Genomic DNA, 14,000 nt, shown 5'->3' with positions numbered 1-14,000 from the left:
AGTCGCTACTGCTTCTGCTTTGGCTGATGATGATGTTGTTGTTGTCAAATGAACCTTGGTATTTCTTGATACTCAATGAGTATAAGCTATATATATATATATATCTAATAAATATGTTTGATTGGACTGATTGACTGACTGACTGACTCTAACACAAAGAAATAAAGAAAGAAAGATTCAAACAAACAAACTCACTAAACTCACACACTAAACTCACCACTATCCACCAAACACACCTACAAACAAACAATCGATCACTCTGATTCTCTCTCTTTCTTTCACTCCTCACACAGACAAATCATTTTAAATTAAATTAAAATTCACTCCACTCACACATCAGGACAACCCCTGTCGATGTGGATGTGTGGGTCCTATGGATATGCAAAGCTATTCATTGAATGAAAGCTGTCGTCTGTCTGGCTCCGAGCTCCTTCTTCCTTTTCCCAAACAAAGTGTGACCTCCATTACTATCAATCAAAACAAAGATAATCACGCTATTACACTTATAATATATATATGCAACATGGTTATATATATATGAATAAAAAGAATCCTTAATATGTGTTTGTTTATCACAACAATAATAATTATAATAACCAATGTTGTTGGAACAAATATGATCTACTGACAAACACAAAACACAACGGTGACAGAGAATAGAGCTTCAACTATTCAGAATGATACCCATGAATGACGAATGTTGGCGCCCCTTGAGGGTGATATTATGAATTCACAAGCCCGATGATGAACCTACAAAGATCTTTGAGGGTTGCGTGACTCGAAAGTAAGAGAGAAGGTTGTCAGCAGGACACCCAAACACACACGATTGCGTAGTACCCACCACACCCACAATGCATGGGGTTTGATCAAACAACAGGAGTACAAAGGAAAACGGGAAGGCAGATTCTTTTTTTTTTCATTTTCTTGATTACTTGTGTGTGTTGGATTTGGATGATTCCATTCAAAAGACCAACAAGATGCAAAGAGTACTCCATGCCTCTCCATCCTGACTTACTTGTTTTACATTCAATTTCATTTCTACTTACTTACTTCACAACTACAGATACACATTCATTCATTCATATACATATAACAATGAAGTACATCGTTGCATTTGCACTCTTGTGCGTCGCCTTGGTTGCTGCCAAGTCCATCTCCACTGGTATGTTTTGAGATTCATTAATTGATTGATCGAATGAATGATCCTAACTTTTCACTTCCCTTATGATCCTCCCTTCCTCCCTTCCCTCCTCTCCTACTTCCCCTCCTCCCCTCCAATCCCCTCCCCTTTGATCAACTCCCTCCTCACAGAGCAAAGCCAATTCCGTGCTTTCCAAACAAAGTACAACAAGCAATACACCAATGAGGAGTTCACTTACCGTTTCGGCGTGTTTAAGAACAACTTGAAGGTGATTAGAAACATGAACTTGAAGTCCAAGGCGCAAAAGTCCACCGCCACTTTTGACGTGAACGCTTTTGCCGATCTGACCGTCGACGAGTTCAAGAAGTACTACTTGAACAGCGTTGTTGCTGAGCGCGATATGAACGCCCCAGTTGCCGCCGACGTCCACGTCGACGCCATGCCAACCAACTACGACTGGGCCACCCTCGGCGCCGTCACCCCCGTCAAGAACCAAGGCCAATGCGGTTCCTGCTGGTCATTCTCTGCCACCGGCAACATTGAGGGCGCCTGGTTCCTCGCCGGTAACAACCTCACCGGACTCTCTGAGCAGAACCTCGTCGACTGTGACCACGAGTGCATGCAGTACCTCGGCGACCACGTCTGCGACCAGGGCTGCAACGGAGGTCTCCAGCCAAACGCCTACGAGTACATCCTCAAGAACGGTGGCATCGACACCGAGGAGAGCTACCCATACACCGGTGTCACTGGCACCACCTGCAACTTTGACGCCTCCAACATTGGCGCCAAGATCAGCTCATGGACCTACGTCTCGTCCAACGAGACCACCATGGCCTCGTACCTGTATGCCAACGGCCCATTGGCCATCGCCGCCGACGCCCTCACCTGGCAATACTACAGCGGTGGTGTGTTTGACTTCAAGGAGTGCGGTTCCGTCCTCGACCACGGCATCCTCATCACTGGATTCGGTGTTGACACAACCAACAATGAGCCATACTGGATTGTCAAGAACTCCTGGGGTGCTGACTGGGGTGAGTCTGGATATATGCGTATCATCCGTGGAAAGGGTCTCTGTGGCCTCAACACCTTTGTTACCGCCACCCAGATCTAAACCGATTGACCTGTTGTTATTATAATTATTATTAATAAATAAATTAAGTTATTTATTTATTTACGAATATATTTTCATCCCATGTTCCAAGATTGATCACACTTTAGTTGAGTTTGGTTTGTTATCCATCCATGTCCAAACATGGATGGTTGTAACTAGTTACAATGTACTTTAATGTAATATATTGTTTGAGGAAAGGGAGGAAGAGGAGGAAGGGGAGGAGGATGAAGAAGGATGAGGAGAAGAAGGAGAGGATGACTTATCGGAAGTCCCAACAATGTGATATTCCATTCGAATAGAGTACCATCACATTGAATTGAGACAGCTGGATATTTACAACGTCCGTTGTCAGTGGACTCCAGAGCTCGCCGATAGGTCTCTGTAGGTTTCTCGGATCCCAGTAAGAGATCTTGGTCGATGTGGCACAGATCAATCGCGTGGGCGTCACATCGAATGTCTTGACAGGATACTGGGACTGCAGACGCTTCAGGTAGTAGGGACCAGCACGTTCGTCGTAGAACTTGACCGTATTGTCGACACCAGCACTGACGACGCAGTTCTCGTCGTCAAGCAGTCGACAGGCGAGCACATGGTCGTTGTGGCCCAACAGGGAGATGACAGAGTTGCCCGTGTAGCAGTCAAAGAGATCGATGGGGCCGGACTGGCCACCGACGGCCACTCTATTGCAGTTGTAGCTGGCGCATGTGATCTGCTCGCGCTTGTCCAGTGTTGTGACCAAGCGGCCCGTCTCCACGTTGAAAATGTCGAGGATGGTGTCAAAGTCGTCGTTGATCGAGTCGTCCGAGTGGCTGTTGTAGTGGACGGCCAGGTGGTCGCCTTGATAGTTCTGCCACGCGCCAGTGATGTCCCACGTGGACGGCACCCTTGAGTTTCCAAGAGTGACCGAGCCCTTGTCCAGGCTTGTGTCGAGATTGTAGCTGTACAGGACCCTATTTGACATGACTGAGTGCAGGTCGTTCTGCTGGTTCAGCCACATTGCAACTGTGTGAGGCGTGTTGTTGTCGGCAGAGTTGCTGTCGTCATCGGATGTGTCGTGACTCGACACGGTCGAGGTCATTGCCGTGTCAGTGTTGCTGTCGATCGATGCATCCAGAGAGAGCGGGGGCGACAGCGCAGCCGGCTGCGACTTGATGACGCCGCGAACGTCGAGCTTTGTGAAAAGGTTGTCATAGTTCTCCATCACCTCGAGCAGGTTGACCTTGTAGTAGTCGCCAGTGTTGGTGGCAAAGAAGGCATTGTTGTGATTGAGCAGTATGGCTGAGATCGACTCGTCCTTGGAGTTGGGGATGATGGCATAGAGCGACGGGGAGATCTTGTAGCTGCAAATGGACATGAGCGTGAAGGCTTCGTCTTCAGACGACGGGGCAAAGTCACCTCCAGTGTTCAGAGGCTGCTCTCCCGTGCACAGGCACCACAGCGCCTCCATCCTGATCTTGTAGAAGAACTTCTTCTTCCAGCTCTGCTCGATCGACTCGTACTGTGTCTCCTTGGAAAGGAAATAGATGAGGCGCGGGTCTTTGAAGGGCGGCTCGAGCACCTCGCTCGGGAAGGTCGTCTTGCGATAGATGTCCCACATGGCTGGGTTGGGCGGCAGAAGTGTGTCGAGAGGGTTCTTTTTGAAGCAGCACTTGCCAAATCTACGCACATATTGGCAGTACCATAGCGCGTCGCCCTCTGATATACGTTTGAATACATGACATGTGCGCGAGCATCGACAAAGGTCCTCGTCGCCAAAGTAGGAAAAGATGTGATTGAGTATCTCGCCAGGCATGAGCAGGATCGAGTGCATGCTGCTCTTGGTCTGTGTCGCCGCTGCTGCTGATGGAAAGTCTGATTGCATTGGAGAAGTGGGCAGGGGCTGGGGTGGTGAGATAGTGCTGGTGCTGCTTCCGGCGCTGCTGGTTGGTGGAGTGGAAGGCGTGACTGCTGGCGGAGCAGCCAAGGTACTTTGAAAATTGTTGGAAAAGATCGGTTTGTTGGTAGTTGGGATGAAATGAGGCAGTAGGATATCGATGCTGTTGTGCATCGTCGAGGAGTAAGAGGAAGAGGAAAACGTGGAGGACGAGTCGAGGTGCATGTCGATGCTTGTGGCCAGATGATGGTTGTGGTAGTGGTGCTCCTTGGACCGCTTGCTTCTCTGTACAGACACGCTCGAGTCGTAGTTGTCGTCGCTGCCCATCGAGTACGAGTCGGTGATCTCGTCATCGTGTTGCAGCTCGCGCTTGTTGTTGGTGGTGGTCGTAGTTGTTGATGTGAAAGTGGATGTTGGGGATGTGGATGTGGAGTTGGTGGCAGTTGGCGTGGTGTTGTTGACAATTGGTGCCAGTTTGATCTGTTGCTGAGACGTCTCGATCGTCAGCAACTTGAGAACATCGATCGTTTGTTCAGTCGAGAACTTTGGATATATAATATTGACAACGTCTATAAAGATATCTATTATCTTCATCGTATCTGATGTGTGATTGCGGAGGTTATTGTTGTTGCTGTTGTTACTATTGTTGTTGCGTAGGTTATTGTTATTGTTGTTGTTGCTGATATGATTGTTGTGTTGAGACTTGATGATACTATTGCTGCTACTACTGCTACCACTGCTGCTCACACCACCTGTTGAGTTGGAGGATGCACCATAGAAGGAACCGATTGATCTTTGAACTTGTGTGACAAAGAAGTCGGCGGATGGCTCGACCTTGTCGACCCAGTTCTCGCTAAAAATGAAGAAGTACCACTCGACCAGTGTTCGCTCGGCCTTTGGGTCCGAGGGCGACTTGCTCATCGTGAGTAGTACAACGTCGCCATTGTCTCGCTCCTCGATTGAGTATGATCGGTTGCCCACGTAGCCATGATAGTGCAGACATTGCACCTTGTAGCTGGGGATGTGGTGGTTGAGTCGCAGCTTCTTGGTGACGGTGTGTCCGCCGCCACTGACGATGGCGCCTTTGTCAGCCACCTTGATCGTGTGCGCAAAGGGGTCCCAGTGGAAGTGAGTGAGATCCTTCTCCAGCATCAGCTCGTTCATGCGCTCGACGGGATGGGGCACCTCGAACATGGTCTTGATCATGAGCTTGCGCACCTTCTTGCCCGAACGCGTGCCCTTGACGCGCTTGTACAGCACGGTCACGCTCCTGTCCAGGTTCTTGTTGTTTCCAATGATGACGGGCATCCACAGACTTTCCTTCTCGTAGTTTAGTATCGATTGCGCCCAATCGTTTGGATGCATTGTGAAATTGTTGGTGAGAATGTAGTGCTTCTTCTTGGAGCTGGGTGTCTTGTAGTGAGGCGAGTGCGAGTTGCTCGAGAGCAGCGGCGCCAGGCTCGATCCAGACGACGACGACGACGTTGACGTGGTGGACGATGCCAGCGACAGGAGATTGGAGCTGCTACTCGGCGACAAATGATTGTTTGTTGGTGATGATATTTCATAGCTGTGACTGTGACTCAGTGATCCAGCCGATGTTGATGGTGATGTATTCTTCTTGCTACTGCTTGTGCTTGGTGCCAATTGATTGGTACTGATGCCAAGATTGTTGCTGCTGCTGCTGCTCGCGCCAAGATTGCCACTCGACTTGCTGATGTGCAGCACTGCGACGTCTGGATCGGGATAGCTGCGAAACAACTCGTTGAGCTTCGATCGTATATATGTAAGCTTTGTGAAGCAGTTGGTGACGGGCATCTTGGGAAACAGTGGTATCATCAGTGTCTCTGTCAATGAGTTTGAGTCGCGACCAAACTCAAAGTTCAGTATATGTGTCAGCTTTGATGTTCGTCCATCATTGATTGGTTCAAACAGCCATGCCATCAGATCGCAAGTTGCTCTAATACATTCATTGGTTGGTGGTGCACCACTGAATGCAATCGTTGTACCAACTGTTATCATTGCTCTTGGTCTTGAAGGGTGAGGACCTGACAGTCTATGGTTGTTTGATTGATTGAACAATTTGATGTGAGTGAGTATGGTCGTCGCTCAAACTAGATGATGACCGATTATACTTACGAAAGTACAATGAACTCACGAGGCTTTAACCATAGTCTCTTGCTTGTTGTAACAGTTTGTAGCATACAATCATATTGCTTGGAATAGGGGATGTTGTACTTGGCTGCCAATGAAGCATCGTGTGTGAGGAAGTGGTGCAGGGTGACGGCATCGCCAAAGAACTTGTCGTATTGATTGCGACACTCCCAGTCGTTGATGTATGAGTTGCAGACGGTCGGTGGACAGTGGATGGTGGTGGTGGACAGCGAGTAGTGCGAGCCGGCCGTGGAGCTGGGCCGCACGCACATCGAGATCTCCTTCTTGTCGGTGTGATATGTCCACTCGGGTCGCGCCACCTCCTGCTCGAACTTCTTGACCAAGGACTGCGCAGAGTTGCTGTAGATCGATCGCAACTCATTGAGATGGGCATCGCTCCAGTGCACTACATTTGGTTCGATCCTTTCCAGCTCTGGCAACGGATGAGATAGGAGATATTGGCGGTCCTCCATTGGTCCAATGGAGGTCAAAAAGGGTAGGTTATTAATAAACCTTCTCTCTGTTGGCCTTTATCTATATATATATTATTGATATTGATTACTGCTATTGTTTACTATTATTGTTATTATCGTTGTTTGTTTGGTGTGCCCTCTTTGAGGTTATTATATATGAATGTAACTGTTTATCTAATCAGCATTGATATATATATATATGTTGTAGATGAATGAATGAATGAATGACAACCTCTGATACTGCTAATGCTGTTGTTGCTGCTGTTGCTGTCGACGATGGGTCCTTGTTGTTGTTGTGACTCCTGACTGACAAACCAACTATCGATTGATGTGAAATAGAGAGAGAGTGTGTATTAATATAATAAATAATAGAGATAGAAGATAGATTATCTTGTGCGAGAAAAGAGAGAGAGAGAGAGTAATGTGTGTGTTTGAAAATGTGAGATGTGTGTGTATGTTTGTTTGTTTGAATGTGGATTGGATGTCTGTTTAGTGTTGTGTTTACTTGCACTCACTTGTGTGAGACAGAGAGACAGACAGACAGTAGATTCGCTTGTCTGTCTTTTAGTGTGTTGTGTTGTTTTTTTTTTAATGTTGTTGGTGTTGTTGAAGCTTTTTAGACCCTTAATGGTGGTTGTTTTTGAATGAATGAGTGAAGGAACACAAACAAAAAGTAACTACTGTACTTTACTAAAATGTGTGTGTTTGTGAATATCTCTGTGTTTGTCTGTTCGTCTTGCTCAATCAATAATAATATGAAAGGTCTTGATGATTTTGATGATGTATGATTATTATTTGTATGTGATGTTATAGATGTATTTGCCGAGGCAAAGGGAAATGGTCTGTAAGTGTTCTATTTTTGTTGTAGTTGATTGACCAAGCCTCTTTGGTTGTGTGTGTCCAAAAATAGATCAAAAAAATTATAATTAATTAATACTTGTTTTTGTTGTTGATGTTGTAATTGCGAAAGATGTGATGTTACCTTCTTTGTTCAAAAAAAAAAAGAAGGTTGGAGAATGATTGATTGGTGGGACTTGTTTGTAGATTGATTGATCAGCTGATTAGTAAATGTACATCAACATCAACAATAACATCAAATCTTTATTTAATCAAAGTCACCCATCAACTTGATGGGATATGTTACAACAGGTGGACTTACACGAAGATGGATCTGATCAAAAGAGGTCCCCGACCGGGGACTAATCAATGCCCAACACCAACTTTGGTTCAATGCATCCCCCCACTACCAAACCCAGGTATCGACGATTCAGATCCCCACGTGACCGGAGTATTACTACTCTACCAAACATCACAACAACAACAACATAGACCATATCTAAGCTATCTAATCCCATTGGAGGAGAAAGAGGACTTGACTTGTTTGGATGATAGATGAATGGATGGATGGGATGAGAGCACTACTCACTCATGTTGTATCATGATGCAATACATGTCTAACTGACTCACTCTATCTCTTACACTTTCCCTAGCTCATTATGATTTGAGGTAGGTTTGGCGCTTACCCAAAGAAGCTCACTCCTTGTGTGGTGAGGTCCACATACACATCATCTCATTCGCTCACTCAACCATCAACATCACACATACACTCACACGCTCACTCACTACCACCCACTCACTACCACTCCCCACTCCTGCTCTCTCCACTCAAAGTAGTCTAGTCCAACCCAATGATCATGTGACCCTGGTGATGGAGAAGGGGAGGGGTCCAACCGAACAACATCTCAACTCAACACACCACAACCAACAGCCAGACTGGCTGGATGGACTGAGAGTATTAATTCTATACCATACCATGATGGGTAAGTAAGTAAAGTTTAGTACCTTGTATAATGCGCTGTTGTTGTTGTTGTTGTTGTTATTGATGTTGTTGCCACCACCAACCTGACTGGAAATAATAATGGTTATATGATTGATTGACTCCATCGATACACCTACATCAGCCTGTCCTGTTTGATCAATTACTTTTGTTGTTGTTGTTGTTGCTATTGCTGATGATGCTGATGTTGCTGATGCCTGCGCTATTAAAGTTAAAAGTAGTAATGATTGCAGTTGCAGTTGGTTTGATTGATGGATGGATGATATGATAGGTGACCTTTTGTTTAAATTTTAATGTCCACACTTAGGGAGGGCAGTTACAGATAATTTGGTCACTCTTCCATCCATAACGTACCCATTTCCCATTTCCTAAATCCCATTCTCCTCATTCCTTCTTCCTCCTCCTCTTCCACTTCCACTTCCACTTCCTCCTCACCATCACCAACCAACTCAACACAAGTACCTTTCCGATATAGGACTTTACTCAGGATTAATAATATTCGAATCACGTGACTTTGACCTATCACGTGACAGCCTATCACGTGACATTTACCAATCACGTGATACTTTTAAAAATAAGGAAAGACAGAGAGAGATAGAGAGATATAGATATGAAGGTCAACATCAGGTGGAACAATGAGTCATCGATAGAGTACTCCTTGCTACAGGGTGTAAAGTTGCGAACACAACTCGATGTCATATGTCAGATGTTAAAGATAGATGACAGTCCAGACAAATATGCCCTGTTTGTCAAGGATATGAAAGTGTGTCTAACTGATGATGTATGTTTCCAGATCATTTTCCAATATTCCCAATCAATTAATACTGATCAATCATTCATCAATATCAATAGTTATTAAGTCTTAGCGATACACAGAATAGATTGATACATGATAATCAAAGGATTGAGCTGATATTGGCTCCAGAGTATCAAGTGGACACTGTTGTCGAAGCATTGAACCATGAACCAACAATCAAGAAAGGATTATTCGATCTAAAGACACATTTACAAGTATATGTATGTTGTTGATTGAAAGATTGAATGGTCACCGACTACTTTGGATCAACTAACTAATATTTTTATATAATATAGCAACAATCCAACTTTATACCAGAGTTTATAAAGAAGGATGGTATCATATTGCTACAGAGTATAATAATGGAGACAAGTGGAAATACATTATCATTGGCTTTGTCAGCATTTGAATTGATCATACATAGTGCATTCTTCAATATCAACATGTTCACCTCAGGTACAATCCAAAAGATTGTCTCACAACTCGATCATCATTCAATCAATATCAGTAATCCATCTTTAAAGATTGCAGTAAGTTATTAATTTCCAGATTAATTGATTGATTGATCACCCACTCACAACCACAATTAGATCACACTCACAGGCTCATCTGATGGATATAAGATGTTGGTTAATACTATTGCAGCGACGACATCATCTTTGGAAATTAGCCAAGAGAGTATATATGGAAGGATAATAGCCAATCTAGGTAGTTCGGATGTAAACACTCAAACATATTCATTGTGGTTGATAAACAATCTGATTGCCAACTCGGAAAGTAGTAGTGCCACATTGGATCAGATGGAACAGCGCAATCTGTCAACATTGCTCAAGAAACAGCTGGCCTCGTCCGACACGATGTTCAGGCGTCAGATCTACCGACTACAGAATCTGAAGCTACAGGAGTTTGTCAAGGACTGCTCCACACAGTACAGCAAGGACGATCCGGCACACGAGAAGATGTTGGAGACGCTGTGGAACTCGATGTTCACCGACTCTGACTTCCAAAAGGTCGATGAGAATTGGAAGACCATTGGATTCCAGGGCAAAGATCCTTCGACCGACTTTAGAGGAATGGGCATTGCCGGTCTGAAACATCTCGTCTACTTCTCAACACATCATCTCGAGTCACTTCGAACAATGACCTCACATCAATGCATGTTACAAAGTTCCAACAATGATCGATATTATCCAGTAGCAGCTTGTGGTATCCACATCACCAGCATGTTATTAGAGTTGATCAAGCCACCTCACAGTTGTAAGTATCCTCACTATGGAACTATTCCAAACACTCAATGACTGGAACTAACATACATCAATATCCCTTGACTTAGACATGGACTCAAACACAATTGACTTTAACATATTGCCAATATTGTTTGATGGAAAGAACTCGATTGGGGAGATATATTGTATTACTTTAGAGGTGTTTGCGATGGTCTGGGATGAGGGCGGTGCAAGGTATATGGACTTTTCAAGAGTGATAAGCTACCTAAAGACTCAGATTGCCGAGACATTGTCCAAAGCATCATCACTCCAGGAGTTCAGAACCAACAACTTTGTAATGAAGCGATTGGTGGACTACAAGAGGATATTCGAATCGAACAAAACAACCTCAACATCGATGAACCAAAGGGAGCGTGGCAATCCAAGACATTCAAAGTCATTCCTCGACGACAAGAAGACAGCCGCACCAACATCCAACGATTACATCACAGCATCATGTCGACAGGCCGACGAGTTATTATCCAAATCATACTCATTGGATGATTGTCATGATATATTGGCAGAGTCACGGACAGCTGATGGCAACAGTGCACTACATGTGGCCATCACCAACCTGTCCTATGCCCTTGCCAGCCAATTCCTTTCACAGCAGTCAATGAACAATCTACTCAACAGCAATGGAATGACACCACTCAATCTGGCATGCCAGTGCTCGACATCAAAGATGATCGATCTGATACTGACGTGTCCCAGCGTCAATGTCAACATCCAGTCGACCAATGGCGCGATGCCTATCCACAGCTTCAGCTCGCGCAAGTGGACAACAGACGACTTTAACAGGATACTTCGTAATCTGCTGGACAAGGGTGCGGACATTGATGGCCGGACGGGCGACACGATGGACACGCCACTGCACATTGCCATCGCCAAGGACTTGGAGGAGAACATCAAGATGTTGTTGGCATATGGTGCCAATCCAAATGTGGTCAACAAGAAGGGTGAGACAGCCTTGCACATTGCGATTCAAAGGCGACAGAGGGAGACCATTGAGCATCTACTGCGGTATGGTTCCGATCAGAATCAGTCCAACACAATATCGAATGAGACCTGCGAGGATATGGCCGCGACAGACAGTGAAATATTGAGGATACTACGAGCATACAGATCACCGGATGAAGCATACAGGAAGCCACCACCACCATTGCCCAAGCGTCCATCGTCTGGATCACCAGCCGATTCGTCGCGATCTCTTTCACCGACTCCACCTGAGACCCCATCGGTGGTCTCGCCCGGGATCACCTCGCCACGAGTGACATCACCAGGTGCCACATCACCGATCAAGGGAGGCGGTGGAGCCACTCCAATCAGACACTCGAGCAGCACTACTGTGTTTGAATCACCAACTTCGCCTCCATCAGCACGTCCGGCCGCCACATCAAGCCCACCCTCATTCAACATTGGTGGTGGAGGCGGAGGCGCAGGCACAAGTAGTAGTTATGGCAGCAGTAGCAGTAGTAGTACCAATAATTTGATGGGATTCATAAGTAGAGCAGGTCGATCACAGAGTGGTGGTGTGTCCAATCATCATAATCATAGTCATAGCAGCAGCAACAGTAGTAGCAGTGGTGGCAGCAGTAATAATATCAACAATATGATGAGCAACAACACCAAACAACTTGTAGCGATAGATATGTCCAAGAAGAAACTGACCGAGGCACTTGGCTTGGTCGAGCACCTGTACAGTAATGTGAATGATTGCAAAGCACAGAAGGAGACCATCAAGAGAATAGTGGAGAACCTAATGGAATGCAAGAGTAATCTGAAGAACATTAAATAAAATATATTAATGTTTATTAATAGACATCCCTAGGCATCACTATTCGTTCAATCATTCAATCATTATTCACAGTGACTCGCTACTGGTCAAACGACAATAAAAAGTTCGAGAGATGGGTGAGATCACAATTTGTCGTTTTAATAAGTTATTGGGGATCAGTCAGACTGTCTGTTTGATCAGAAGTGGGGTTGGGTGGTGTTAGGGTGAAGACGAAAGGGGGTCACTTCATCAGACAAGTATTAATAGGTGTGAATAAAGGTGAGTGTGTCTGATCAACTATGTTAGAGCAGCACAAACAACCAAGTCATTTGTTATTGCAACAAAGTATATACACATACAAACTAACTAATTAGTACTATAAATCATGTCTGGTAAGTGATCAATCACAATCACTCACTCATCAACAAACATCACTAACTAATCATTGATTGATTGATTATGTACGTTTAGCTCAAGAGTTCTTGGATGCACTTCCAATGTTGAAGGAGGATGTGCTGTCGGATCCATCGACAATGAAGATGCCACCTCAGGCAAGAGATTGGATCAGTCGTTTGATTGATGCTTCGGTCGCAGGTGGAAAGATGAACCGTGGTTTGACCGTACCAAGCACATTGCAGTTGTTGCTCAATAGACCATTGACAAAGACAGAGACTCAGAATGCTATCGTTCTTGGATGGGGCGTCGAGTGGCTTCAGGCATTCTTCTTGGTGGCCGACGATATTATGGACCAATCGCTTACACGTCGTGGCCAGCCATGCTGGTACCGCACCAAGAACCATCTGTCCGGCGACCCCAACGCACTCGTTGGCAACATTGCAATCAACGACTCGCTCATTCTCGAGTCGTGCATCTATATCTTTGTCAGGAAGTACTTCAGGTCGCAGCCATACTACGCCGATCTCTTGGATCTCTTTCACGACACCACATGGCAGACCGAGTTGGGCCAGCTGCTCGACCTCACCACACAGCCCAACCGCGGTGACTTCACCCCATTCACGCTCGACACCTACAACAGGATCGTCAAGTACAAGACCGCCTACTACTCATTCTACCTGCCAGTCGCATTGGCCATGATCTTGGCGGGCATCACCAACAAGAAGTCGTTCGAGTCAGCCTTGGACATCTTGTTGCCAATGGGCGAGTACTTCCAGATCCAGGACGACTACTTGGACTGCTACGGCGCACCCGAGGTCATTGGCAAGGTGGGTCGTGACATTGAGGAGAACAAATGCTCATGGCTCATTTGCCAGGCCATCCTGAATGGTACGCCCGAGCAGATTGCCCAGCTCAAGACCGTGTATGGTCGCGACAACCCCGAGGACGTAGCCGTCGTCAAGAAGATATTCAACGACATCGAAATCCCCAAGATATTCAAGCAGTATGAGGACAAGTCGTTCGCTGAGCTCACCCAAGCCATCAAGCAGTCGCACGACCTGCCTCAAGCAGTGTTCACCACCTTCCTTGGAAGGATTTACAAGAGAAGCGTCTAAGGTATCGCGTGGAAGAGGACACAACTAATAAACTAAGTATAGATAGATAGATATATATTGAT

The 14,000-nt window shown here is 45.6% G+C and overlaps 4 protein-coding genes across 4 annotated transcripts; 3 read left to right on the top strand and 1 right to left on the bottom strand.

The window, feature by feature from the left end:
• Positions 1 to 1,095: 1,095 nt before the first annotated feature.
• Positions 1,096 to 2,252, top strand: SAMD00019534_046220 (hypothetical protein; the record flags this gene model as incomplete). The annotated part of the gene is made up of 2 exons (XM_012900112.1): positions 1,096 to 1,162; positions 1,312 to 2,252. 2 exons carry the CDS (start codon positions 1,096 to 1,098, stop codon positions 2,250 to 2,252), a joined length of 1,008 nt encoding a protein of 335 aa, XP_012755566.1.
• Positions 2,253 to 2,511: 259 nt separating this feature from the next.
• SAMD00019534_046210 (hypothetical protein) lies at positions 2,512 to 6,752 on the bottom strand (the record flags this gene model as incomplete). Its single annotated transcript, XM_012900111.1, has 2 exons — positions 2,512 to 6,181; positions 6,265 to 6,752. 2 exons carry the CDS (start codon positions 6,750 to 6,752, stop codon positions 2,512 to 2,514), a joined length of 4,158 nt encoding a protein of 1,385 aa, XP_012755565.1.
• A 2,447-nt stretch (positions 6,753 to 9,199) lies between these two features.
• On the top strand, positions 9,200 to 12,448 carry SAMD00019534_046200 (hypothetical protein; the record flags this gene model as incomplete). Its single annotated transcript, XM_012900110.1, has 5 exons — positions 9,200 to 9,370; positions 9,442 to 9,606; positions 9,682 to 9,915; positions 9,976 to 10,642; positions 10,719 to 12,448. 5 exons carry the CDS (start codon positions 9,200 to 9,202, stop codon positions 12,446 to 12,448), a joined length of 2,967 nt encoding a protein of 988 aa, XP_012755564.1.
• A 364-nt stretch (positions 12,449 to 12,812) lies between these two features.
• On the top strand, positions 12,813 to 13,935 carry SAMD00019534_046190 (hypothetical protein; the record flags this gene model as incomplete). The annotated part of the gene is made up of 2 exons (XM_012900109.1): positions 12,813 to 12,819; positions 12,899 to 13,935. Coding segments are annotated over 2 exons (1,044 nt in total), but the record flags the coding sequence as incomplete, so codon positions are not given.
• Between the last annotated feature and the right edge of the window lie 65 nt (positions 13,936 to 14,000).

Source organism: Acytostelium subglobosum (assembly GCF_000787575.1).
Source record: "Acytostelium subglobosum LB1 DNA, scaffold: scaffold8, whole genome shotgun sequence".
NCBI classification, from domain to species: domain Eukaryota; phylum Evosea; class Eumycetozoa; order Acytosteliales; family Acytosteliaceae; genus Acytostelium; species Acytostelium subglobosum.
The sequence above is the reverse complement of the archived record's forward strand: the minus strand, read 5'-3'. Positions and strand labels throughout refer to the sequence as shown.